The sequence below is a fragment of the Heteronotia binoei genome, chromosome 21 (assembly GCF_032191835.1).
Source record: "Heteronotia binoei isolate CCM8104 ecotype False Entrance Well chromosome 21, APGP_CSIRO_Hbin_v1, whole genome shotgun sequence".
Taxonomy (NCBI): Eukaryota; Metazoa; Chordata; class Lepidosauria; order Squamata; family Gekkonidae; genus Heteronotia; species Heteronotia binoei.
Window position 1 is genome coordinate 6,117,421 of NC_083243.1, and position 24,705 is coordinate 6,142,125.

A 24,705-nucleotide genomic window follows, 5' to 3' on the forward strand; every position below is an offset into this window, starting at 1 on the left:
CTTTCCCCCGCCGCGCCCCCGGCTCGCCTCTTTCCCCCGGCTGCGCCCGCCTTGGCCACCGGCCCTTTCCTCCCCAGCGGGAGCCGGGCAGAGAGGACAGGGCGCCTTTCACCCCCCCCCCCCTTAAAAAAAAAATGATCGAAATAAACTTTATCGGTCATTCGAACAATCTCCCGAGATCCTGAAGCTTTTCTGGAAGCGGGGGGGGGGGGCTCTGGAGCAGAATTGGAAGCTGTACTCGAAGAGCTCAAGAAGCAGGCTCGCCCCAGGGAACGATGGTTTCCCATCGGGATTTTTTAAAAGTGATTTTAAAAAGAGCTCGTAGTGCCGCTGAAAACATAGGAACCTATGAAGCTGCCTTCTACTGAATCAGACCCTCTGGGTCCATCAAAGTCAGTCTTGTCTTCTCAGACTGGCTGCGGCTCTCCAGGGTCTCAAGCTGAGGTTTTTTATGCCTATTTGCCTGGACCCTTTTTGGTTGGAGATGCCAGAGATTGAACCTGGGACCTTCTGCTTCCCAAGCAGATGCTCTACCACTGAGCCACCATCCCTCCCCTGACTGGCAGCGGCTCTCCAGGGTCTCCAGCTGAGGTTTTTCACGCCGATTTGCCTGGACCCTTTTTTAGTGGAGATGCCAGGGATTGAACCTGGGACCTTCTGCTTACCAAGCAGATGCTCTACCACTGAGCCACCGACCACGAGTTATGTCGTGGTATTCTAAGTGCAGGAGAGATGCCTTCAGCGTGGGCTCGAGCAAATATAGCGGTTCCCAAACCTAGTAAAGATCCTTTATACCCCTCTTCTTACCGTCCAATCTCCTTATTAAGCTCAGGTTGCCTTTTTCGAGCGCGCCCGCAGAAGGGGCAGAGAAGGCCAGGCTGGGCCGGGCAGTTGGGGCCTCGTTTGGGTGCTGCGAGATGCACAGAGGGCTGCACCGACCCCCCCCCCAAAAAAAGATCATCTGTGGGGGCCCACTGAAAACTGGGGCTGTAGATCAAGGAGGTGGACAGGAATCCTTTGACTTTGGACTTCCTTTATTGACATCCGGCTTTGATTTGACTGCCGTGGGGACTAGGGTTGCCAATCCCCAGGTGGGGGCAGGGGATCCCCCGGTTTGGAGGCCCTCCTCCCTCTTCAGGGTCATCAGAAAGCGGGGTGTGTGTGTGTGGAATGTCTGCTGGGCATTCCATTATTGCCTGTGGATTCCCATAGGGCAGGGGTGGGGAACCTTTTTTCTGCCAAGGGCCATTTGGATATTTATAGCATCATTCGCGGGCCATAAAAAATTATCAACTTAAAAAACAATGCACTGCCAAGGGAGAGTGATTCAGGCTGGCAAAATGAATGCAAATAATTGTTTTTCTGTTTTAAGTTCTGTGGGGCGAGCCTAACATGGCGCACTCCCCCTGGCCCGCCGCCCGAGGCAAATGCCTAGAATAGATCCAAGGGTTTTTTTGTAGAAAAAGCCCAGCAGGAACTCATTATCATGTTAGACCACATCCCCTAATATTAGCATGTTAGGTCACACACTCATTGGCATATTAGGCCACACCAGCTGGGATAATCACGTGCAAACTGAACTGGGGGTAGCTGCAGAGCCGGTGTGGGCTTTCTGGCACCCTAGGGGATCCCAAATTATTAAAAAAAACAATAGGGAAATTGAAGAGCGCCAAACAGTGGTACCCCCTAGGCCCTTGGCGACTGTCTACTTTGCTTACTCCCACGCACCGGCACTGGGTAGCTGGCTCCCACCCCTGCCACCCCTCCCTCCCTCCCTTCATGCGGAAACTGCAGCTGCTCCCAGCAGACCTTTAAAGGCACCTTCATACCCCAGCAGCGGTCCTTCACAATGCCCATCACGCAGTTTCCCCGAGGGCCAGACCAAGTAATCTCCAGGGCCGCAAACGGCCCTTGGGCCTGACGTTCCGCACCCCTGCCATAGGGCATAATGGAGAATTGATCTGCGGGTATCTGGGGCTCTAGGGGGACTGTTTTTTGAGCTAGAGATACCAAATTTGCAGCATGGCATCCGGTGCCTCTCTTCCAAACACCCTCCAAGTTTCAAAAGGATTGGACCAGGGGGTCCAATTCTATGAGCCCCCAAAGAAGGTGCCCCTATCCTTCATTATTTCCAATGGAGGGAAGGCATTTAAAAGGTGTGCGGTCCCTTGAAATGTGATGGCCAGGACTCCCTTTGGAGTTCAGTTGTGCTTGTCACAACCTTGTTCCTGGCTTCACCCCCAAAGTCCCCAGATATTTCTTGAATCGGATTCGGCAACCCTAAGAGGACGCAGAGGGGCACCCATCTTTCTCTCCTTGGTTCTATCCTCACCACAGCCCTGAGGCTGAGACTATGTGACTGGCCCAAGGTCACACCGGCAAGTTTCCAGGGCAGCGGGGGCAAGCCACGTTGAACGCATGAAGCTGCCTTCTCCTGAATCTGACTTTTGGTCCATCATAGTATTACCTACTCAGACTGGCAGCTGCTCTCCAGGGTCTTTCAAATCACCTCCAGGGGAGTCAGTTTGGTGTAGTGCGAGGACTCTTATCTGGGAGAACCGGGTTTGATTCCCCACTCCTCCACTCGCAGCTGCTGGAATGGCCTTGGGTCAGCCATAGCTCTGGCAGGAGTTGTTCTTGAAAGGTCAGCTTCTGGGAGAGCTCTCTCAGCCCCACCCACCTCACAGGGTGTCTGTTCTGTGTGTGTGTGTGGGAGGAAGGTAGAGGAGATTGTGACTGCTCTGAGATTCAGAATGGAGGGTTGGGTATAAATCCAATATCTTCTTTTACCACCTTGAACTAACGGCCCCGTGGCGCAGAGTGGTAAAGCAGAAGTACTGCAGTACTGTGGTCTGAACTCTCTGCTCACGACCTGAGTTCGATTCCGGTGGAAGCTGGGTTCAGGTAGTCGGCCCAAGGTTGACTCGGCTTTCCATCCTTCCGAGGTCGGTAAAATGAGTCCCCAGCTTACCCAGCTTGCTGGGGAGGAAAGTGTAGAGGACTGGGGAAGGCAATGGCAAACAACCCCGTTAAAAGTCTGCCGTGAAAACGTTGTGAGAGCAACGTCACCCCAGATTCGGAAACGGCTGGTGCTTGCACAGGGGACCTTTCCTTTCCTTTTCCCCTTTAACTGGAGGTGCGGGGGGGTGGGGGGGTTGAACTTGGGACCCTCTGCATGCGAAGCAAGTGCTCTACCATTGAAGAGGAAGACTGCAGATTTATACCCCGCCCTTCTCTCTGAATCAGAGACTCAGAGTGGCTTAAGATCTCTTTTAGCTTCTCTGCCCCGCAACAGACACCCTGTGAGGTGGGTGGGGCTTCTGCCCAAAGTGAAACCTACATTTCCCAGATCCTTGTCCTGGGTTCTGTGAGGTGTATGCCAGGGGTGGCCAACAGTAGCTCTCCAGATGTTTTTTTGCCTACAACTCCCATCAGCCCCAGCCATTGGCCATGCTGGCTGGGGCTGATGGGAGTTGTAGGCAAAAAAAAACATCTGGAGAGCTACCGTTGGCCACCTCTGGGGTATGCCATGGACAGCCTGAGAGGCTGGGCTTTTCTAGGTAACCTTCTGCTGCTCTGGAGGCAGGAGTTGCTCTTCTGGTTACGTATTTGGTGATTGCCTTCAAAGCTCTATAAGGCTTGAGACTGAAATATCTTAAGGTCGGCCTTCTCCCATCTGGCCCGACTTGTTCTCTCCAGTTAACTCTGGAATCCTCGCTTTATTTGCTTCTGCCGTCTGAGGCTAGATGGGCAGTGACCCGAGAAAGGGCCTTCTCGGTCGTGGCACCAAAACATTATAGAATCCTCGAAGCACAGAGCTGGAAGGGGCCATCTCATTCAACGCCCTCGTCGAGGCAGGATCAGCCAAGAGCAGCGGTGGCCAAACTTGCTTCACGGAAGAGCCGCACAGAATAAATGTCAGATGTGTGAGAGCCGCAAGACGTGAACATCAGAGGTTTGAGAGCTGGAAGGAAGGAAGGAAAGCAAGGAAAGAAATGGAGGGAGGTGGCGGTGGAAAGAAAGCAACTTTGAATGCGTTTCCCAAGCTGCCAGCTGACTTGGCTTAGAGAAATTATTTAAAGAGGCCTGCTCCGAGCCAGCCGATGGGGTGGTGGGGCCTTTGACAGCCACACAGTATGTGTGAAAGAGCCACATGTGGCTCCCAAGCCACAGTTTGGCTACCCTTGGCCTTGAGCATCCCTGACAAGTGTTCGTATAGTTGTTACTTAACTTTGGAACTCCCATCCCAGGGATGTTTGCATGTCTTCCTCTATTGGCTTCTTCCCCTAGTAGGTAAAGACTTTTTTTTTGTTCCATTTGACATACCCTTCCTTCTGGTGGTTGCTGTGTGTTTTTTTTTAATTGAATTTGTTTTGTGATTTTTAAGAGCCCTGTGGCGCAGAGTGGTAAAGCTGCAGTCGTAAGCTCTGCTCACGACCTGAGTTTGATCCCGGCGGAAGCTGGGTTCAGGTAGCCGGCTCGAGGTTGACTCAGCTTTCCATCCTTCCGAGGTCAGTAAAATGAGTCCCCAGCTTGCTGGGGGGAAAGTGTAGAGGACTGGGGAAGGCAAGGGCAAACCACCCCGTAAAAAGTCTTCCGTGAAAACGTTGTGAAAGCAACGTCACCCCAGAGTCAGAAACGACTGGTGCTTGCACAGGGGACCTTTGCTTTCCTACTCTGCACTTTAAAGGGGGTGGGGAGTGGGTGGGTTGAAGGTGCGGTCAGGTTGCAGCAAATAATTCTGCAAGGTAACTATTATGCAGATTTTTTTTTAACAAAAACCAAAATACACAACATAGAACAAATTGAGTCCAGAGGCACCATTAAGACCAATGAAGTTTAATTCTAGGTATAAACTTGCTTTTTTTTTTTAAATTCATAGAATTTTATTGAACAACAGCATATGACTGATTAAATTATCGTGTCTAACCAAAAGAAACAGCTTACATTCAGTGCTCCCTCTAAGCTGCGGAGTCTTGTGAGCAAAAATTCTGCGTTGTGAGCAACTGGCATTAAAGCTGTGAGCGAGCGATTTGACTAGAAGAAGAAGATGATCTTGGATTTATATCCCGCCCTCCACTCTGAAGAGTCTCAGAGCGGCTCACAATCTCTTTTCCCTCCTCCCCCCAACAGACACCCTGTAAAGTAGATGAAGATATTGGATTTATATCCCGCCCTCCACTCCGAAGAGTCTCAGAGCGGCTCACAATCTCCTTTCCCTTCCTCCCCCACAACAGACACCCTGTGAGGTGGGTGGGGCTGGACAGGACTCTCAAAGCAGCTGCCATTTCAAGGACAGAGTCTCTCAGAGCGGCCTACAATCTCCTTTCCCTTCCTCCCCCACAACAGACACCCTGTGAGGTGGGTGGAGCTGGAGAGGGCTCTCACAGCAGCTGCCCTTTCAAGGACAGAGTCTCAGAGCGGCTCACAATCTCCTTTCCCTTCCTACCCCACAACAGACACCCTGTGAGGTGGGTGGGGCTGGAGAGGGCTCTCCCAGCAGCTGCTCTTCCAAGGACAGAGGCTCAGAGCGGCCTACAATCTCCTTTCCCTTCCTCCCCCACAACAGACACCCGGTGAGGTGGGTGGGGCTGGACAGGGCTCTCAAAGCAGCTGCCCTTTCAAGACAGAGTCTCAGAGCAGCTCACAATCTCCTTTCCCTTCCTCCCCCACAACAGACACCCTGTGAGGTGGGTGGGGCTCAGAGGGCTGCCTTTTCAAGAACAACTCTGTGAGAGCTACGGCTGACCCAAGGCCATTCCAGCAGCTGCAAGTGGAGGATTGGGGAATCCAACCCAGTTCTCCCAGATAAAAGTTCGCGCACTTAACCACTACACCAAATTGCTCTCACGTTTTTAATGAGCACAATCGTTAGGGGAGGGGCTGTGGTTCAAGATCTGCTTTGCATGCCGCAGGTCCCAGGTTCAATCCCTGGCGTCTCCAGGTAGAAAAGAGCAGGTGATGGGAAAGATCTCTGCCTGAAGCCCCAGAGAGAGCTGCTGCTGGTCAGAGCGGGCAATACCAATCTCGATGGACCGAGGGTTTGATTCATTCAAAGGCAGCTTCATGTGTGTGTAAACCAGGAGTGGCCAAACTGTGGCTCGGGAGCCACATGTGGCTCTTTCACACATGTTGTGTGGCTCACCAAGCTAAACCAGCCAGTGGTTTGGAGAATGCATTGAAAGTTGAAGTTGCTTTCTTCCCACCCCTCCCTCCCTCTTCCCACCCCTATTTGCTTTCTTTCCAGCTTTCTTTCATTCCTCTCTCCCTCCCTGCCTTCCTTCCTTCTCTCTAACATCTGACATTTGGTGTAGGGGTTAAGCGTGCGGACTCTTGAACCGGGTTTGATACCCCACTCCTCCACTTGCAGCTGCTGGAATGGCCTTGGGTCAGCCATAGCTCTGGCAGAAGTTGTCCTTGAAAGGGCAGCTTCTGTCAGAGCTCTCTCAGCCCCGCCCACCTCACAGAGTGTCTGTTGGGGGAGAAGATACAGGAGATTGTAAGCCACTCTGAGTCTCTGATTCAGAGAGAAGGGCAGGGCATAAATCTGCAGTTCTTCTTCTTCTTATGGCTCTCAAACATCTGACATATATTCTATGTGGCTCTTATGTTAGGCAAGTTTGGTCACCCCTGGTGTGAACCATCAAGTTTGAATTCCAAAGTTTGAATTCCAGAGTTCTTAGACTATGCAGTGTGATTTGACTTCTGATTTCCCACCTCCCCCAGGGATTAATTCACACCTTCCGAAGGACTGTTCTCCGCACTCCCCGCCCCGCATCCCCGCTCCTGGATGTTGTAGCTACCCGGCTTAACTTCAGCCGCGGACGGTCTTGCGGAGGCCGTTTCCGCTCGCAATGGAGAAATACGAGAAGATCAGCAAAATCGGGGAAGGCTCCTACGGGGTGGTTTTCAAATGCCGGAACAAGGACACCGGCCAGATCGTCGCCATCAAAAAGTTCTTGGAGTCCGAAGACGACCCTGTTATTAAAAAAATCGCACTTCGAGAGATCCGGATGCTGAAGGTAAGTTCTTCCCCATTTCCCAGTTAACGGGAAATCCGGGCTGCGTACCATAAGAACATAAGAGAAGCCGTGTTGGATCAGCCCATGGCCCCTCCAGTCCAACACTCTGTGTCACATAAGAACATAAGAAAAGCCATGTTGGATCAGGCCAATGGCCCATCCAGTCCAACTTCTGTGTCACATAAGAACATAAGAGAAGCCATGTTGGATCAGGCCAATGGCCCATCCAGTCCAACTTCTGTGTCACATAAGAACATCAGAGAAGCCATGTTGGATCAGGCCAATGGCCCATCCAGTCCAACACTCTGTGTCACATAACATAAGAGAAGCCCTGTTGGATCTGGCCGATGGCCCATCCACTCCAACACTCTGTGTTACATAAGAACATAAGAGAAGCCCTGTTGGATCAGGCCAATGGTCCATCCAGTCCAACACTCTGTGTCACATAAGAACATAAGAGAAGCCATGTTGGATCAGGCCAATGGCCCATCCAGTCCAACACTCTGTGTTACATAAGAACATAAGAGAAGCCCTGTTGGATCAGGCCAATGGTCCATCCAGTCCAACACTCTGTGTCACATAAGAACATAAGAGAAGCCATGTTGGATCAGGCCAGTGGCCCACCCAGTCCAACACTCTGTGTCACATAGGAACATAAGAGAAGCCATGTTGGATCAGGCCAGTGGCCCATCCAGTCCAACACTCTGTGTCACATAGGAACATCAGAGAAGACATGTTGGATCAGGCCAGTGGCTCATCCAGTCTAACACTCTGTGTCACACAGTGGCCAGTATATGTGTGTGTGTACATACATATATACATATATATATATATATACACACACACACACCCCAGTTTGATTTCCCTCCCCTCCCGAGTTTAAACAAGCAGATTGGTTGAAAGCTGGAAATTCGTGTGAAGTCTTTTGTTTTTAAAATGATCTTTACTCCTTAGGACAGGTAGATTCAAAAGGACAGTGCTTCTGTTTATTCTATACCAGGGGTGGCCAAACTATGGCTTGGGAGCCACATATGGCTCTTTCACACATATATCTTTAAGTCTATAGAGCTCACAAAGTAAAATATGTATCTTGAAGACATAAGAGTTGCTGCGCTAACTCCCAGAAATAGTACTGTATTGCCGGTCAGAGCGGGCAGTACCAGTCTCTATGGACCAAGGGCGTGATTCATTCAAAGGCAGCTTTATGTGTGTGTAAACCAGAATTTCGCACTAGACCTTTAATCCAGGTTTAGCCCTGTCCCTAAGCTGACATTCTACACTAAAATAATAGAATCATATAGCTTGGGGATGGACAGTGGCTCAGTGGTAGAGCATCTGCTTGGTAAGTAGGTCCCAGGTTCAATCCCCGGCATCTCCAACTGAAAAGGGTCCAGGCAAGTAGGCATGAAAAACCTCAGCTTGAGACCCTGGAAAGCCGCTGCCAGTTAGGGGAGGGATGGTGGCTCAGGGGTAGAGCATCTGCTTGGTAAGCAGAAGGTCCCAGGTTCAATCCCCGGCATCTCCACTTAAAATGGGTCCAGGCAAATAGGCGTGGGGGGCGAAAAAACTTAGCTTGAGGCCCTGGAGAGCCGCTGCCAGTCTGAGTAGACAAGACTGACTTTGATGGACCCAGGGTCTGATTCAGTAGAAGGCAGCTTCATATGTTCAGTATGTTCATGGAGTTGATTTATCTGATTCTATGATTCTAGTGTAGAATGTCAGTTTTGGGGACAGCGCTAAACCAGGATTAAAGGTTTGGTGCGAAACTGGTTAATTGTGTGGCTCTCGAAGCCCCCACGACCCCATCGGCCAGCGTGGAGAAGGCGTTTGTCTCTTTAAATCACTTCTCCAAGCCAGCCAGCAGCGTGGAGAAGGCATGGAAAGTTTAAAACTGCTCTCTTTCCACCTCTCCTTTCCTCCTCCCTCCAATCTATTTCCTTTCTTTCTACTTTTCTTTCATTTTTTTTCTTCCTCCCTTCCCTCCTTTTGGTTCTCAAACATCTGACAATCATGTCTTGAGGCTCTCAAACGTCTGACATTTATTCTGTGTGGCTCTTACATTAAGCAAGTTTGGCCACTCCTGTTCTATGCTGTCCAAGATGCAAACATGGGATGGATTGATTCAGTCCAGGGAATCACAAGGGCCCTCCGTTTGCCAGATCTGGAAAGGAAAGGAAAGCACCAATCGTTTTCAACTCTGGGGTGACGTGGCAGACTTTTTTACGGGGTGCTTTGCCTTCCCCAGTCATCTACGCTTTCCCCCCAGCAAGCTGGGGACTCCTTTTACCAACCTCGGAAGGATGGAAGGCTGAGTCAACCTTGAGCCGGCGACCTGAAAACCCAGCTTCCGCCGGGGATCGAACTCAGGTCGTGAGCAGAGCTTAGGACTGCAGGGCTGCAGCTTTAACACTCTGCGCTACGGGGCTCTTGCCAGATCCAGGCAAGGCTATAAATGAGAGGATGTTTTAGAGCAGCGGTGTCGAACTCCTTTGTTACGAGGGCCGGATCTGACATAAATGAGACCTTATCGGGTCGCTCGGCCACGTGTCATAAAATGTAATGCCGGGTAGCAGAGATATAAACTTTATAAAGGACACAGACAAAGATTTTTTTTAAAAGCTTAAAATAAAACACGCTTAAAATATTCACACTCATTGGTCTTAAAGGTGCTTTCTTTGTATTCCTCCCATGGGATCCAGGGAACTGGGCATAGGAAGCTCTGGCTCTTTCCTTCCTTCCCCAGGGGACAGGGAGGGGGAGCAGCCTCAACCGACAGAAGGAAGAAAGGCTGGGCTCAGTAGCTCTGCTGTGCGATTGAGAGAGCCCGGCAAAGCAAACTCTCCCTCCCCCCTTCCTCCCCAAGGGAGGAGCCTCAGCCAATGGAGTAAATAGAGGCTTTCCTCGGTAGCTCCTGTGCGATTGACGAAGCCTGGCAAAGCAAGCTGTGATACAGAAGGAAGCAAGAGAGAGGGAGAAGGACGCAGGCGGCAGCCAGTTGCTCAGGGGCCTGATAGGAGTCCTCTGGAGGTCTTGTTTGCCAGCTCCTCTAGCCTATAAGATTTCCTCTCCCGTTGCCCGTGTGCTTTTATTATTTATTTATTTATTGCTTATTAACTTGATTTCCATCCCGCCCTCCCCACCAAAGGCAAGCTCAGGGCGGCTCACAAGCCAAGGGGTCGACACAAACGCGTTAGTGTGACCGATACAATAAGCAACAATAAAAGCATAAAACGTAAAAACAACTTAAAGCAATTGCATGCGCTGCTATCATAATTTCAGGCAGCGATTTAAATTACAAGATTTTACAAGATGATCCCTGGGATGGAGAAAGTAGAGAAAGAAGTCCTTTTCTCCCTGGCGCACAATACGAGAACTCGTGGGCATTCAATGAAATTGCTGAGCAGTCAGGTTAGAACGGATAAAAGGAAGTCCTTCTTCACCCAAAGAGGGATTAACATGTGGAATTCACTGCCACGGGAGGTGGTGGCAACGGCAAGCATAGCCAGCTTGAAGAGGGGATTGGATAAAAATATGGAGCAGAGGTCCATCAGTGGCTATTAAACACAGTATATGTGTGTGTGTGTGTGTGTGTGTGTACACACAAACATATATTGGCCACTGTGTGACACAGAGTGTTGGACTGGATGGGCCATTGGCCTGATCCAACATGGCTTCTCTTATGTTCTTATGTGACTCAGAGTGTTGGACTGGATGGGCCATTGACCTGATCCAACATGGCTTCTCTTATGTTTTTATGTGACTCAGAGTGTTGGACTGGATGGGCCATTGGCCTGATCCAACATGGCTTCTCTTATGTTCTTATGTGACAGAGTGTTGGACTGGAGGGGCCATTGGCCTGATCCAACATGGCTTCTCTTATGTTTTTATGTGACTCAGAGTGTTGGACTGGATGGGCCATTGACCTGATCTAACACGGCTTCTCTTATGTTCTTATGTGACACAGAGTGTTGGACTGGAGGGGCCATTGGCCTAATCCAATATGGCTTCTCTTATGTGACACAGAGTGTTGGACTGGATGGGCCATTGGCCTGATCCAACACGGCTTCTCTTATGTTCTTATGTGACACAGAGTGGTGGACTGGAGGGGCCATTGGCCTGATCCAACATGGCTTCTCTTATGTTTTATGTGACTCAGAGTGTTGGACTGGATGGGCCATTGACCTGATCTAACATGGCTTCTCTTATGTTCTTCTGTGACACAGAGTGTTGGACTGGATGGGCCATTGGCCTGATCTAACATGGCTTCTCTTATGTTTTATGTGACACAGAGTGTTGGACTGGATGGGCCATTGGCCTGATCCAACAGGGCTTCTCTTATGTTCTTATGACACAGAGTGGTGGACTGGAGGGGCCATTGACCTGATCTAACATGGCTTCTCTTATGTTCTTCTGTGACACAGAGTGTTGGACTGGATGGGCCATTGGCCTGATCTAACATGGCTTCTCTTATGTTTTATGTGACACAGAGTGTTGGACTGGAGGGGCCATTGGCCTGATCCAACATGGCTTCTCTTATGTTTTATGTGACTCAGAGTGTTGGGCTGGATGGGCCATTGACCTGATCTAACATGGCTTCTCTTATGTTCTTCTGTGACACAGAGTGTTGGACTGGATGGGCCATTGGCCTGATCTAACATGGCTTCTCTTATGTTTTATGTGACACAGAGTGTTGGACTGGATGGGCCATTGGCCTGATCCAACAGGGCTTCTCTTATGTTCTTATATGACACAGAGTGGTGGACTGGAGGGGCCATTGGCCTGATCCAACATGGCTTCTCTTATGTTTTATGTGACTCAGAGTGTTGGGCTGGATGGGCCATTGACCTGATCTAACATGGCTTCTCTTATGTTCTTCTGTGACACAGAGTGTTGGACTGGATGGGCCATTGGCCTGATCCAACATGGCTTCTCTTATGTTCTTATGTGACATGGAGTATTGGACTGGATGGGCCATTGGACTTATCCAATATGGCTTCTCTTATGTTCTTATGTAATTCTGGTGGTTAGCTGTACTCAGAGGTCTCAGGATCGCCGTAGCGCAGTGAAGTTGGCCATTGGTGGTGTTCTTATGGGCCAGTCCCATTGCTGCACATGTGAGCATTCATGTAGATGCCTAGCGGAAGAGCGCCATTTTGCAGGCCCTGCGGAACTGTGGAAGCTCTCGCAGGGCCCTAACCTCCTCCGGCAACTCATTCCACCAGCTCGGGGCAGCAACGGAAAAGGCCCTGGCTCTCGTCGTCGTTTTGACCTTCGCTTCTCTGATGCTGGGAACCGTCAACAGGTTTTGAGACCCGGACCGAAGTGCTCGATATGCAGGGAAAGGCGGCCCCTAAGGTACGCAGGAGCCTGGCCATAGAGGGCCTTAAAGTGTATTGTTATCAACCTTAGAGCTAGAAGCCCCCCCCCCTTTCCTTGCCACATTTTGCAGAACTCAGCTTACGGCTGCTGCTGGCAACCGTCCGTCTTTTTGAGCCGCTTGCTTGGGGAAAGTATGATGCCATTCGGGTGTCACCTGACCGCTGTGGCACGACTGCTTTCATGTGGAACTGGCACCATGGTCACCCCGCGGGTGAGAAGCGGGCTGGCCGGAATCCACCCAAGGCATTATCGAACGTTCTCGCTGGGCTGGAGAACTTTGCGAGAGATCCGCCCCCCCACCCCACCACCCCCGGGATCGCAGTCTTTCTTTCCTGCCTCCGGAATCTGCTTCCCTCTGAGGAACGTGAGCTCTGAATCCAAGCAACAGATTATATTTTCCAACAGATGCACAAACTGGCATTCCCCGTTCTTGTTTTGGCCAGCTTCTGCCCCGGAAGGCGGAGTTGCTGTCTGTGGATGGCTGAACAGATCACGTTGGAGCTTTCGGGGTGTCTCTCTCCTCCTTTCCCTGGGAAAGGGCAGCAGTGTGCCGCCTCGGACTTCTTTCTCTCTTGTGCCTGTCTCTGGTTCCACCTTGGCACATCTCCCAGACAGCTTGGCTTTCTTCTTTGGATTCTTGGCAGACGGGGGCGGCGGGGGCGGGTAACGTGCAGCCATTTTCTGTCCACTTTCCGGTTCTCTACTCATCTTGGGATGAGGTGGTGGTGGCTAAAAGCATAGACAGCTTCAAGAGGGGACTGGATAAGCATCTGGAGCAGAGGTCCATCAGTGGCTATTAGCCACAGCTTATCATTGGAACTCTCTGTCTGGGGTAGTGATGCTGTGTATTCTTGTGCTTGGGGTGGGCGGGCAGTGGGGGGGCTTCCAGTGTCCTGGCCCCACTGGTGGACCTCCTGATGGCACCTGGGTTTTTTGGCCGTTGTGTGACACAGAGTGTTGGATTGGATGGGCCATTGGCCTGATCCAACGTGGCTTCTCTTATGTTCTTATGTCTGGGGCAGGGGTGCTCTGTATTCTGGGTGCTTGGGTGGGGCAACAGTGGGAGGGCTTCTAGTGTCCTGGCCCCACTGATGGACCTTCTGATGGCGCCTGGGTTAGGGTTTTTGGCCGCTATGTGACAAAGAGTGTTGGGCTGGATGGGCTTCTCTTATGTTCTTATGTGACACAGAGTGTTGGACTGGATGGGCCACTGGCCTGATCCATCATGGCTTCTCTTATGTTCTTATGTGACACAGAGTGTTGGACTGGATGGGCCATTGGCCTGATCCAACATGGCTTCTCTTATGTGTGACCCAGAGTGTTGGACTGGATGGGCCATTGGCCTGATCCAACATGGCTTCTCTTATGTGTGACCCAGAGTGTTGGACTGGATGGGCCATTGGCCTGATCCAACATGGCTTCTCTTATGTTCTTATGTGACACAGAGCGTTGGACTGGATGGGCCACTGGCCTGATCCAGCAGGGCTTTTCTTATGATCTTCTTCGTGGTCTCTGTGCATCACACTGATGGGATATAGGCGCCCGCGCCGATCTCGATCAGTATTCTTGAAAGCTGTGGATTTCCGCGCCCCAGGTCCAGTGCGCATGCGCAGAAGCCCCACCGCGCATGCCCACAGGGACCGGAGCGGACATCCCGCCAGTTCTCTTCTGACCGCCGCTTGGATCAGTCGATCTCTCGCCACGGTCGGTAAAACCCCTTTTTTTCTTGGAAGTTGCAATCGCTACTACTTGAACTTAATAGAACTTTATTCTGACTCGAGTCACACAACAGTCTTTTTAAAGACTCAGGAGCAGGGAAGCAGAGAAATTTTTTTCGGACATTCCCCCTCATCCTCCCTTTTTCCGCCAACCCCCCCCCCACCCGCATGGAAAAGCGGTGGGGCTTTTTCAAAAGGTGCAAGAATTGCGGTAGCAAAATCGCCCCTCCAGACGGGCACGCTCTTTGCCTTTTTTGCTTAGGAGAGACGCACATCCCTGACGCGTGTGCACACTGTGCTAAATTTTCCCGCCAGATGAAGAAGAATCGCGCGGGTCGTTTAGCAGCGGCGCTGATGGAGAAAGCGCTATCGCCCAAGAAAATGTCGGCGGCAACACACAAGCCGTCGACGTCGGAGTCGGGCAATATCGACAAGACCCCCTCCGACGCCGATCGCCCCACAAAAACGGGCTCGGCATCTAAGTCCGACTCCTCCACTCCTGCAAAACGGCCAAGGGAGGAGAAGGGACTTCAGCCGGAAGCGAAGAAGAAGAAAAAGTCGGACAAACATCGATCGTCCGCAACTTCGCTCCCGACATCACCACCGGAATCGGTGACGAGAGTACCACCTCTGAAGCTCTTCGCTTCACCACGCCGCCGATTAAGCCCCTCGGTACTGGCATCGATGTCGACGCAGATCGCCATTTCTTCAGACTCAGATCGCGACCTAGATCTGACGCAACGGTCAGGGACGGAGGGCAGTCCACCAGAAATACATACCGTGGAAGACACCGTCCGATCCCGAACACCGGCCCGAGACCCCTCGGTCAGCCCCGATCGCCGTCGAGTCCAAAGCCCGGAAAGGGATCGATCCACCACACCTAGTCGTGGAAGCCTCGGGTGTGACCATTCAGACAGCCCTCATAGAGACCAGCGTAGCACTCGGCGTCGTCATCGGTCCCAAGATTCAGAAGAGAGATCCCTCAATAGAGATCGCTCCCCTCTTCGGAGACCACCGCCACCAATGTCCTGGGACCAGAGACAGTGGCAATACTTGTATGGGTCTTGCCCGATGCCTTCCATGTTTCCGTGGTTTCCTACTAAACACTTAGATTGGGACCAGCAGTCTGAAGCCTCGGTTAGATCCTGGACATCGTATTGACCCAGACACACGCCATCGGCGTCGATATCGAAACCACAGAGTACAACACCTCCAAGGAGACAAAAGACCCCCCCACGCTCGCGGAGCCCAGAGTGTCGGAAGACACCGGAGTCACCAAGAGCTCCAGAGACCCCTAAACATTCTTCTGAACACTCAGAATCAGGAGAAGGCTCACACGGATCGGAGGAAGGCTCCATCCGGGAAGAACAGAACATCTCCTCCCCGGATGAGCCAGCGCCATTGAATAAGGTGGGCGAAGAACTACCCATATCCCCTTCTGAGGACCTTAAATCCTATGGGGATTTAATAAAGTATGGCACAAACCCTATCGCTTCCGACAGTCCAATCGAAGCCGGTAGTTACCGACAACGTATTCGACGTCGTCCAACTTGACACCTCGACGGCCGTTGCCTTACCTCTCACGACAGTCATGCTCCACAACACAAAATCTTCTTGGGACAAACCAGCTTCAACACCGATAAGCTCTCGAAGGCTGGACCACATGTATCGAGTCCAGGAGTCCACAGCGGAGTTCCTATTTAATCACCCAAGACCAAACTCTGTAGTCGTAGCCTCGTCTTCAAAGGCTAGAAAGACACATCCTTCTCCACCAGACAAAGAGGGGAAGAAGTTGGACAATTTAGGCAGGAGATTCTACACTGCAGGTTCGATAGGAGTGAAGGTGGCGAATTATGGAGCATGTATGGGCCGTTATCAATACACCCTATGGGATCAATTATCGACTCTACCAGACCTGTCAGAGCAAGCCAAACAGGCAATGAAAAAGATTCAAAGGGAAGGCATAGCACTTGCTAAACAGCAGATTAATACCGCTAAACACGCAGGTGACATTTCCGCAAAGACACTCACCTCGGCAATTACCTTGAGACGTCACTCTTGGCTAAGATCGACAGCATTACAGCCAGATACTCAATCCTATGTCGAAGATCTCCCCTTTGATGGAAGTGGATTGTTCAGCTCCAACACAGATTCTGTGCTACAAGGGATGGATAAAAGCATCAGAACATCACGCAATCTGGGAGTCCCCATCTCATCTAGATCCCAAGGGAAACGTACCTGGAACAAACCGTGGAACAAGAAACCGTTCCCCAAACAGCCCACCGAACAACAATGGAGACCTAAAGGTTCCACAACCTATTCCAAACCTCCATACAATCCCAAGTCGAAGTACTCACCGACTTCCTCACAACCAACCAGACAGAAAGGGAACAGACCGTCTAAACAGGGTCTTTGACTGCCCTTCCCCCTGTTTTATCCCCTCCCCTTTGGACCCGGACCATACCAGACTTTTCCCATATTTCCAGGCATGGTCCACAATCACTACGGACAAATGGGTCTTGTCGATAATCCGGATGGGTTGTCAAATAGAATTCAGAGAAAACCCGACAGTCCCTACTGTCGTTCACACCAGGGCATCCCTCACTCTGCAGGCGGAGGTTCAATCCCTCCTCAAGAAAGACGCAATCGAACAAGTGCCAATCAGCCAGACCGGACAAGGTTTCTACTCCCGATATTTCACCATTCCCAAAAAAGATGGGGGCCTTCGACCCATTATGGATCTACGAGGCCTGAATCATTTCATACCAAACCAAAAATTCAGAATGATCTCCCTGCAAAACATATTACCCCTACTGAACCAGGGAGATTGGATGGCAACCCTAGACCTGCAGGATGCCTACTTCCATGTAACCATACGTCAAGAAGACAGGAAGTTCCTCAGGTTCTCTATTGGAAACACCCATTACCAATACAAGGCCTTACCCTTTGGCCTCTCCACGGCACCGAGAATTTTTACAAAGACTATGGTGGTGGTGGCAGCTCATCTGCGTCTACAAGGGATCATTATCTTTCCCTATATAGACGATTGGCTGCTAGTGGCAAGTTCCAAACCTCTGCTACTTCAGCATATAGAAATCACCCTAGCCCTTCTACGAGACTTAGGCCTGCAGGTCAACTTAAAGAAATCGGCACTGCAACCCTCTCAAAGGGTGCAATTCATAGGAGCCATATTGGACTCGCAAGCCTGCAAAGCATTCCTCCCGATACAAAGGGCGGAAGACATAATATCACTGACACAAATGTTTCTGACAAACCCTACAGTTCCAGGCCCAACGCCTCCTGGGCTTAATGGCAGCGACAACAGCAGTGCTGGAATTCGCCAGGTTCCACATGAGAATGCTACAGTTGTGGTTCCTACGCGTATTCAATTGTCAAACGGACCCTCCCTCGCGCCAGCTGACTGTCCCAACGTCGGTGCTCTGGACCCTAGTGACACAGAGCGTTGGACTGGATGGGCCACTGGCCTGATCCAACATGGCTTCTCTTATGTTCTTCTGTGACACAGAGTGTTGGACTGGAGGGGCCACTGGCCTGATCCAACAGGGCTTCTCTTATGTTCTTATGTGACACAGAATGTTGGACTGGATGGGCCACTGGCCTGATCCAACATGGCTTCTCTTATGTTCTTATGTGACACAGAGTGTTGGACTGGAGGGGCCATTGGCCTGATCCAACAGGGCTTCTCTTATGTGACACAGAGTGTTGGACTGGAGGGGCCACTGGCCTGATCCAACAGGGCTTCTCTTATGTTCTTAAAGTGTGTCCTCCCCTTCCCCCCCCCAAAAAAAACCCAAGCTGCAGCCAACTTAACGGCAACCCATCTGGGAAGAGGGGCTGTGGCTCTGTACTAAGAGCGTTTGCTTGGCACGCAGAAGGTGCTGATTTCAGGTCCCGGCGTATTCAGTTGGCAGATCAGACTGCAGGCGACGTGACCCCTCATGGGGTTTTCAAGGCAGAGATGTTCAGTGGCAGTTTGCCGTTGCCTGCCTTGACATATTGACCCTGGACTTCCTTGGTGCTCTCTCCTCTCAGTATTAATGAAGGCCAGCCCCACTTAGCGTCTGAGATCTGATGAGAACATAAATACATAGGAAGAGCCCTGCTAGATCAAACCAGTGAAGGCCCATTTAGTCCAGCCTCCTGTCTCACACAGGGACCAACCAGTTCCTCTGAAGGGTCAACAACAGGGCAGAGAGGTTGAGGCCTTCATAAGAACCAACATAAGAACCTTCATAAGGGTCAACAACAGGCCAGAGAGGCCGAGGCCTTCCCCTAAAAAGAAGAAGACTGCAGATTTATAACCTGCCCTTCTCTCTGAATCAGAGACTCATTGCGGCTTACAATCTGCTATATCTTCTTCCTCCACAACAGACACCCTGTGAGGTGGGTGGGGCTGAGAGAGCTCTCACAGCGGCTGCTCCTTCAAGGACAACTCCTGCGATAGCTATGGCTAACCCAAGGTCATTCCGGTAGCTGCAAGTGGAGGAGTGGGGAATCAAACTCGGTTCTCCCAGATAAGAGTCCACACACTTAACCACTACACCAAACTGGATCAGACCAGTGAGGGTCCATCTAGTCTAGCATCCTGTCTCACACACAGGCCCCAACCAGTTTCTCTGGAGGGTTCACAACAGGGCAGGGAGGCCGAGGCCTTCATAAGAACATCAGAAGAGCCCTGCTGGATCAGACCAGTGGCCCATTTAGTCCAGCATCCTGTCTCAGCCAGCGACCAACCAGTTCCTCTGAAGGGCCAACAATGGGGCACAGAGGCTTCTTAAGAACATCAGAAGAGCCTTCAGGATCAGACCAGTGAGGGTCCATTTAGTCCAGCATCCCGTCTCAGCCAGCGGCCAACCAGTTCTTCTGGAGGGCCAACAGGGCAGAGAGGCCAAGACCTTCCTCGACGTTGCCTTCTGGCTGTGGGATTGAGAGCCTTTCAATGTGGAGATTCCCCTTAGACACTGTGGCTAGTAGCCATTAAAAAGGCTTCTCCTCCATGAATCTATCTCATCCCCTTTTAAAGCTGTTGATTCCTGTAGCCTCTGTATTCACAACATCCTCTGGCAGTGGTTTCCACATTTTAATCACTTGCTGTGTAAAGCAGTATTTCTCCCCCCCACCCTGAACGCACCACTTGTCAGCTTCACTGGATGCCCTTGAGTTCTAGTATTTTGGGAGGGGGATCAAAACTTCTCTTTGGTCATCTCTCTCCATTCCACGGATAACTTTATAAACCTCTATCATGTCCCTCCTCTGTTGTCTCTTCTCTAAGCTGAGAAGTCCTGGAATTTTCAGCCTTTCCTCCTAGGAAAGGGTCTCCAGTTTGGCATAGCGGTTAAGTTTGCGGACTCTTATCTGGGAGAACCGGGTTTGATTCCCCACTCTGCTTACAGCTGCTGGAATGGCCTTGGGTCTGCCATAGGTCTTGTGGGAGTTGTCCTTGAAAGGGCAGTTTCTGTCAGAGCTCTCTCAGCCCCACCCTCCTCACAGGGTGTCTGTTGTGGGGGAAGATATAGGAGATTGTAGGCCGCTCTGAGTCTCTGATTCAGAGAGAAGGGCGGGGTATAAATTTGCAGTCGTCGTCTTCTTCTTTTGAAGCTTCAGTAACGAGAACTGTGCACAGTATTCCAAACGTGGCTGCGCCACAGATATAAAAAGGAGCATTACCATATCGGCTGTTTTATTCTCAAACCCTTTCCTAATGATCCCTTAATTTTTCCTTTTTCTCTGCTGTGGCCTTCTGGACTATCACTTTTCGATGAGCTCTTCACTACAACCCCAAGATCTTTCCCCCACTCAGCCTGAGCAAGTTCAGACCCCAGTAGCCTCTACTTGAAGCTGGGCATATTTTTTTTTGTCCTGGTGTGCATCCACTTACACTTAACGACCTTGAACTTCTTCTGCCACGTTGTCGCCCACTCACCCAGTTTGTGGATGCCCTCCTGAAGCTTTTCACAACCAGCCTCGGTTTTCACCATCCGGAATAATCTGGTGCCATCTGCAAACTTGACAGACGTTCTTGTGATGTAGTCCTCTACACCAGTTAGCCTAGGGGCATCAAACATGCGGCCTGAGGGCCGAATCGGGCCCCCGGAAGGCTCCTGTCAGGCCCCCAAGCAACTGGCTGTCATCTGCTTTCTTCTCCCTCTCTCTTGCTTCCTTCTGCATCACAGCTTGCTTTGCCAGGCTTGCTCAATCGCACAGGAGCTACAGAGCAAAACCTCTATTTTTGCCATTGGCTGAGGCTCCTTCCTTGGGGAGGAAGGGTGGGAGGCAGAGTTTGCTTTGCCAGGCTCTCTCAATTGCACAGCAGAGCTACTAAGCCAAGCCTCTCTTCCTTCTATTGGCTGAGGCTCCTCTCCCTTGTGGTCCCCTGGGGAAGGAAGAAAAGAGCCAGAGCTTCCTTTGCCCTGTTCCCTGGATCCCGTGGGAGTGATACAAAGAAAGCACCAATGAGTACCAATGTTTTAAGCATGTTTTTAAGTTTTTTTTTTTTTTAAATCTTTGTGTTCATGTCCTTTATAAAGTTTATATCTCTGCTGCCTTATCTTAAATAGGTATACGCGTGGTGCAGCCCGACATGGCCTGGCCAGAAAGGTCTCATTTATGTCAGATCTGGCCCTTATAACAAATGAGTTAGCAGAATTGGCAAATATGCCCAGCCTGGCTTGGTTGGCATGAATGCCCAGAAGATGCCTCCGTTCGTTCTAAGGCAGGGGATGTTAGAAGCTATTTGGTAAAGGCTGCTTCCAAGGAACATATTCGTATTCATCACTTATTGGCCTTCAAAAGGAATTCCCCAACATGGTGTCCGCCGACACCCTTCCTGGCGTCCCCTGGTTGAATTTAGACAAGTGGGAGGTGGGCCTTTTGCCCAGCAAGGATTCTCATTGGCCATTGGAGATCTGATTGATTGTGGCAGATTTTTTAAAAACACTGCTTCGGCAGCAGCTGCCGCCACGGCAGAAGGATCTTCACTCTGTGGCTAAAGGGATTCTGTGGCAGCCATTTTGTATCTGGTTCCCCCTCCGGTGGCAGCCATTTTGTTGCTGCTCCCAGCCCCCTAGGTCAGAATTCCTAAGGGGTTCGCAGGCTCAAAAAAGCTTGGGGATTCCTCCCGCCTTACAGCATCCAAGGAAGATCTGTACGCATATGCCAGCCCTCATAGATCAAACATGGAAGCACGTTAGACCTTCCCCTACCAGGCTGTGTGGCCGTTCCTTGCTCCTCTCTACACAGCACTTAAAGGTGCTTTCTTTGCTTTCTTTGCCGGTTTGGTGTAGTGGTTAAGTGTGCGGACTCTTATCTGGGAGAACCGGGTTTGATTCCCCACTCCTCCACTTGCACCTGCTAGCATGGCCTTGGGTCAGCCATAGCTCTGGCAGAGGTTGTCCTTGAAATGGCAGCTGCTGTGAGAGCCCTCTTCAGCCGCACCCACCTCACAGGGTGTCTGTTGTGGGGGAGGAAGGGAAAGGAGATTGTGAGCCGCTCTGAGACTCTTCGGAGTGGAGGGCGGGATATAAATCCAATATCTTCATCTTCTTCATCTCTCCCATGGGCTGCAGGGAACTGGGCAAAGGAAGCTCCGGCTGTTTCCTTCCTTCCTTCCCCAGGGGACCAGGAGCCTCAGCCAATAGAAGGAAGAGAATCTCGGCTCAGTAGCTCTGCTGTGTGATTGAGAGAGCCTGGCACAGCAAAGCCCTCCCTCCCCTCTTTTTCCCCAAGGGAGGAGCCTCAACCAATTGAGAAAACAGAGGTTTTGCTCTGTAGCTTCTGTGCAACTGAGCAAGCCTGCCAAAGCAAGCTGGTATGAAGAAGGAAGCGGGAGAAGGAAGCAGATGACAGCATTTGCCCCGGGGTCCTGATAGGAACCCTCCGGGGGCCTAATTTGTTTGGCCACCCCTGGCTTAGACCCTAAGAGACTTGGCGGCTGGCGCCGGCACTCTTGGGCAAAGAACGCCACTTCTGACGCCACCGCCTTTGGCCTGTCAATATTTGCCTCTTTTAATCTCAAACTCCCGTTTCCGTGGTGCAGGATTTGAGTGAGATTGGCGATGCGGAGTCTGAATAGAGCTGTTAGTCATAAGTCTTCTTGTATACAATGCCGTTGATGGGGGATTTATGCGCGTGCCCTGCTGCTAGGAACACAAGATAAGATTGTCGGCTTTGCCGGGCTGGAACAGACCGAGCGTTCCTCAGGCCCCACTGTCGGGGTCGTATCCTGTTGCTGAGGAAGACTTGGGGCAGGGCGGGGAGGGGGAGAGACGTAGCAGAGGGGTAGGATCAGGCCTCGTTTTGGGCAAGAGCTCACACGAGCGGAGCTCTGGAGCTTCTCGATTTTATTGTGCTCTTTGCTTCTCTCCCCCCCACCCCCCAAATACTTGCTTCTGGGTTCCCTTGTTCAAACCCCCTATGAGAATTTTGCTGAATTCTTAAGATTTATAGAAAAAAGGGGGGGCTCCCTGAGTTTTAAGCAAGACTAGAATAGAAGAGTATGATAGAAGAAGCCCCGTGGCGCAGAGTGGTAAAGCTGCAGTACTGCAGTCCTAAGCTCTGCTCACGACCTGAGTTCGATCCCCGGCGGAAGCTGGGTTTTCAGGTAGCCAGCTCCAGGTTGACTCAGCCTTCCATCCTTCTGAGGTCGGTAAAGAAGAAGATGAAGAAGATATTGGATCTTCTTCGTGGTCTCTGTGCATTCACACATATGGGTAATCCGCAGGATTGGCCCCGACCTCGGAGAGTTCAAAGCAATCTTGATCGTAGATCTGGCGCGCCTCCCGCTTGTCCTGGGAGGAGTCAGCTACTGCGCATGCCTGGAGAAGGGGGAGGTGCTTAGCCACTCAGTTTCTTCCTTACCGCCGACCGGATCGCACCTTCCTCGTTGATCTCCAACTTCTTCATTGCAATCTCTACAACTACCTTCTCTTCAACCTCAACTCTTCATCTTCTACTTCTACCTGGTATCGTATAAAAAAAAAAAAAAAAGGCCTTTTCTTACTATCTCTTCGGGACTTTTCCCCTCCCCCCCCCCCCCTCCCCGGGCGGATGGAAGGAAGGGACAAGATAATCTTTAAACGCTGCACCAGCTGCTCATCCAAAATCCCCTCATCCGACGGTCACTCTCTGTGCTTGTTCTGCCTTGGAGAGGCCCACCGTCCAGACTCCTGCGTGCACTGCAGCCAATTTGGCAAACAGGCCCGCAAGAACCGCGCCGCGAGACTCAGGAGCCACCTCATGGAAACCACACTCCGACCGGCCATGCCGCATGGCGGACAAAAACAACCCGCGCCATCTTCCCCACACCTCGTGGGAGAGACGCAGTCGGCAGCTTCCGTGGCACAGAGTCCCAGTAAGCCTAAGACCGGCAAGCACTCCAAGAAGTCGGACGACCCCAAGAAGCGCCGCCGTTCCGATTCCGCCCACTCGGACCCGACGGGTAGCGTGAGCTCCAAGAAGCACAAGACCCGACCTCTCGACTCGGTCTCGAACCCGACCACCAAGCCGAAGACCCCGAACCCGAGCGCCACTGCCTCCGGATCGCTGCCGAAGACTCCGACATCGAAGTCGACAGCAACACCATCAATCACTCCATTGGAAATCATCCGCATTTCATCCAAGTCACCGTCCATTCCGAATTCCCCACCAGACCAACTGCTGGATACGCACTCTACCGCATCCGTTGGGATCCTCGACCCATCTAAATTCATAGATCTCTCGCACCCTGTAGACGCCCACGCGCTCACCAGAGAACCCTCGACCCCGAGAGTCCTCCCGACCAGACCGCGGTCTCGCAGTCGCAGACGCACCAGATCCCGCAGTCGCCGGCACACCAGGTCGCGCAGTCGCCGTCACACCAGGTCTCGCAGCCGCCGCCGCACCAGGTCCCGCAGTCGCCGCCGCACCAGGTCCCGCAGCCGCCGTCGCTCCCGCAGCCACCGCAGGGGGAGACACTACTACTACTCTCCATCGAGATCCAGGTCTCCATCCCCACGGAACCGAAGACGGCACCGACGATCACCATCCTACGATCGACATTACCACAGCTACCAAGAGTCTCCTCGCGACCGAGATCGCTCACACAGACTCCATTCCGCATCGGTCGAACCGCTTCACCATGACGACCTTACGAATCTCGGCGCCGAACCGAAACTCCCGCCGCCACTCGAGTCCTTACACACGGCTCCCAAGACAACGCCCCAGCCCGACCTGCACCAGGGAACCGACGACGGATCCGAGGAGGAACTCTCCGACTCCGACCACTCTTCGGGTTCGGACCTACAATCCCCAGAATCCGACATAGCCAAGCCAGCAGACCTATCGCCGTCCGAGGGCCCGAAATCCTACCTCGACCTCGTGGCAAACATGGCAAGTTCGCTGAACCTGAAGCTCAATACGGACGCCCCCAGAGTCTCGGACGTCGTATTCGATCTGGTGCATGCGGATCTTCCATCCAGCTCATCTCTTCCCATGCTCCCCGTCCTCCTAGAAACACTCAGAGAAGCATGGGACAAACCGGCATCAGTACCGCCGACATCCAAGAAGGTCGAAGCCCTCTACAAGATACA

The 24,705-nt window shown here is 51.7% G+C and overlaps 1 protein-coding gene across 1 annotated transcript in view; it reads left to right on the forward strand.

Annotated features, from left to right (window-relative positions):
• The first annotated feature begins 6,813 nt into the window (after positions 1–6,813).
• Positions 6,814–24,705, forward strand: part of CDKL1 (cyclin dependent kinase like 1) — a 57,124-nt gene continuing 39,232 nt past the window's right edge. The window contains exon 1 of the mRNA XM_060261694.1: positions 6,814–7,022. Within this exon, the coding sequence (XP_060117677.1) occupies positions 6,855–7,022 (168 nt within the window). The 5' untranslated portion in view covers positions 6,814–6,854. The remainder of the gene's footprint in view (positions 7,023–24,705) is intronic.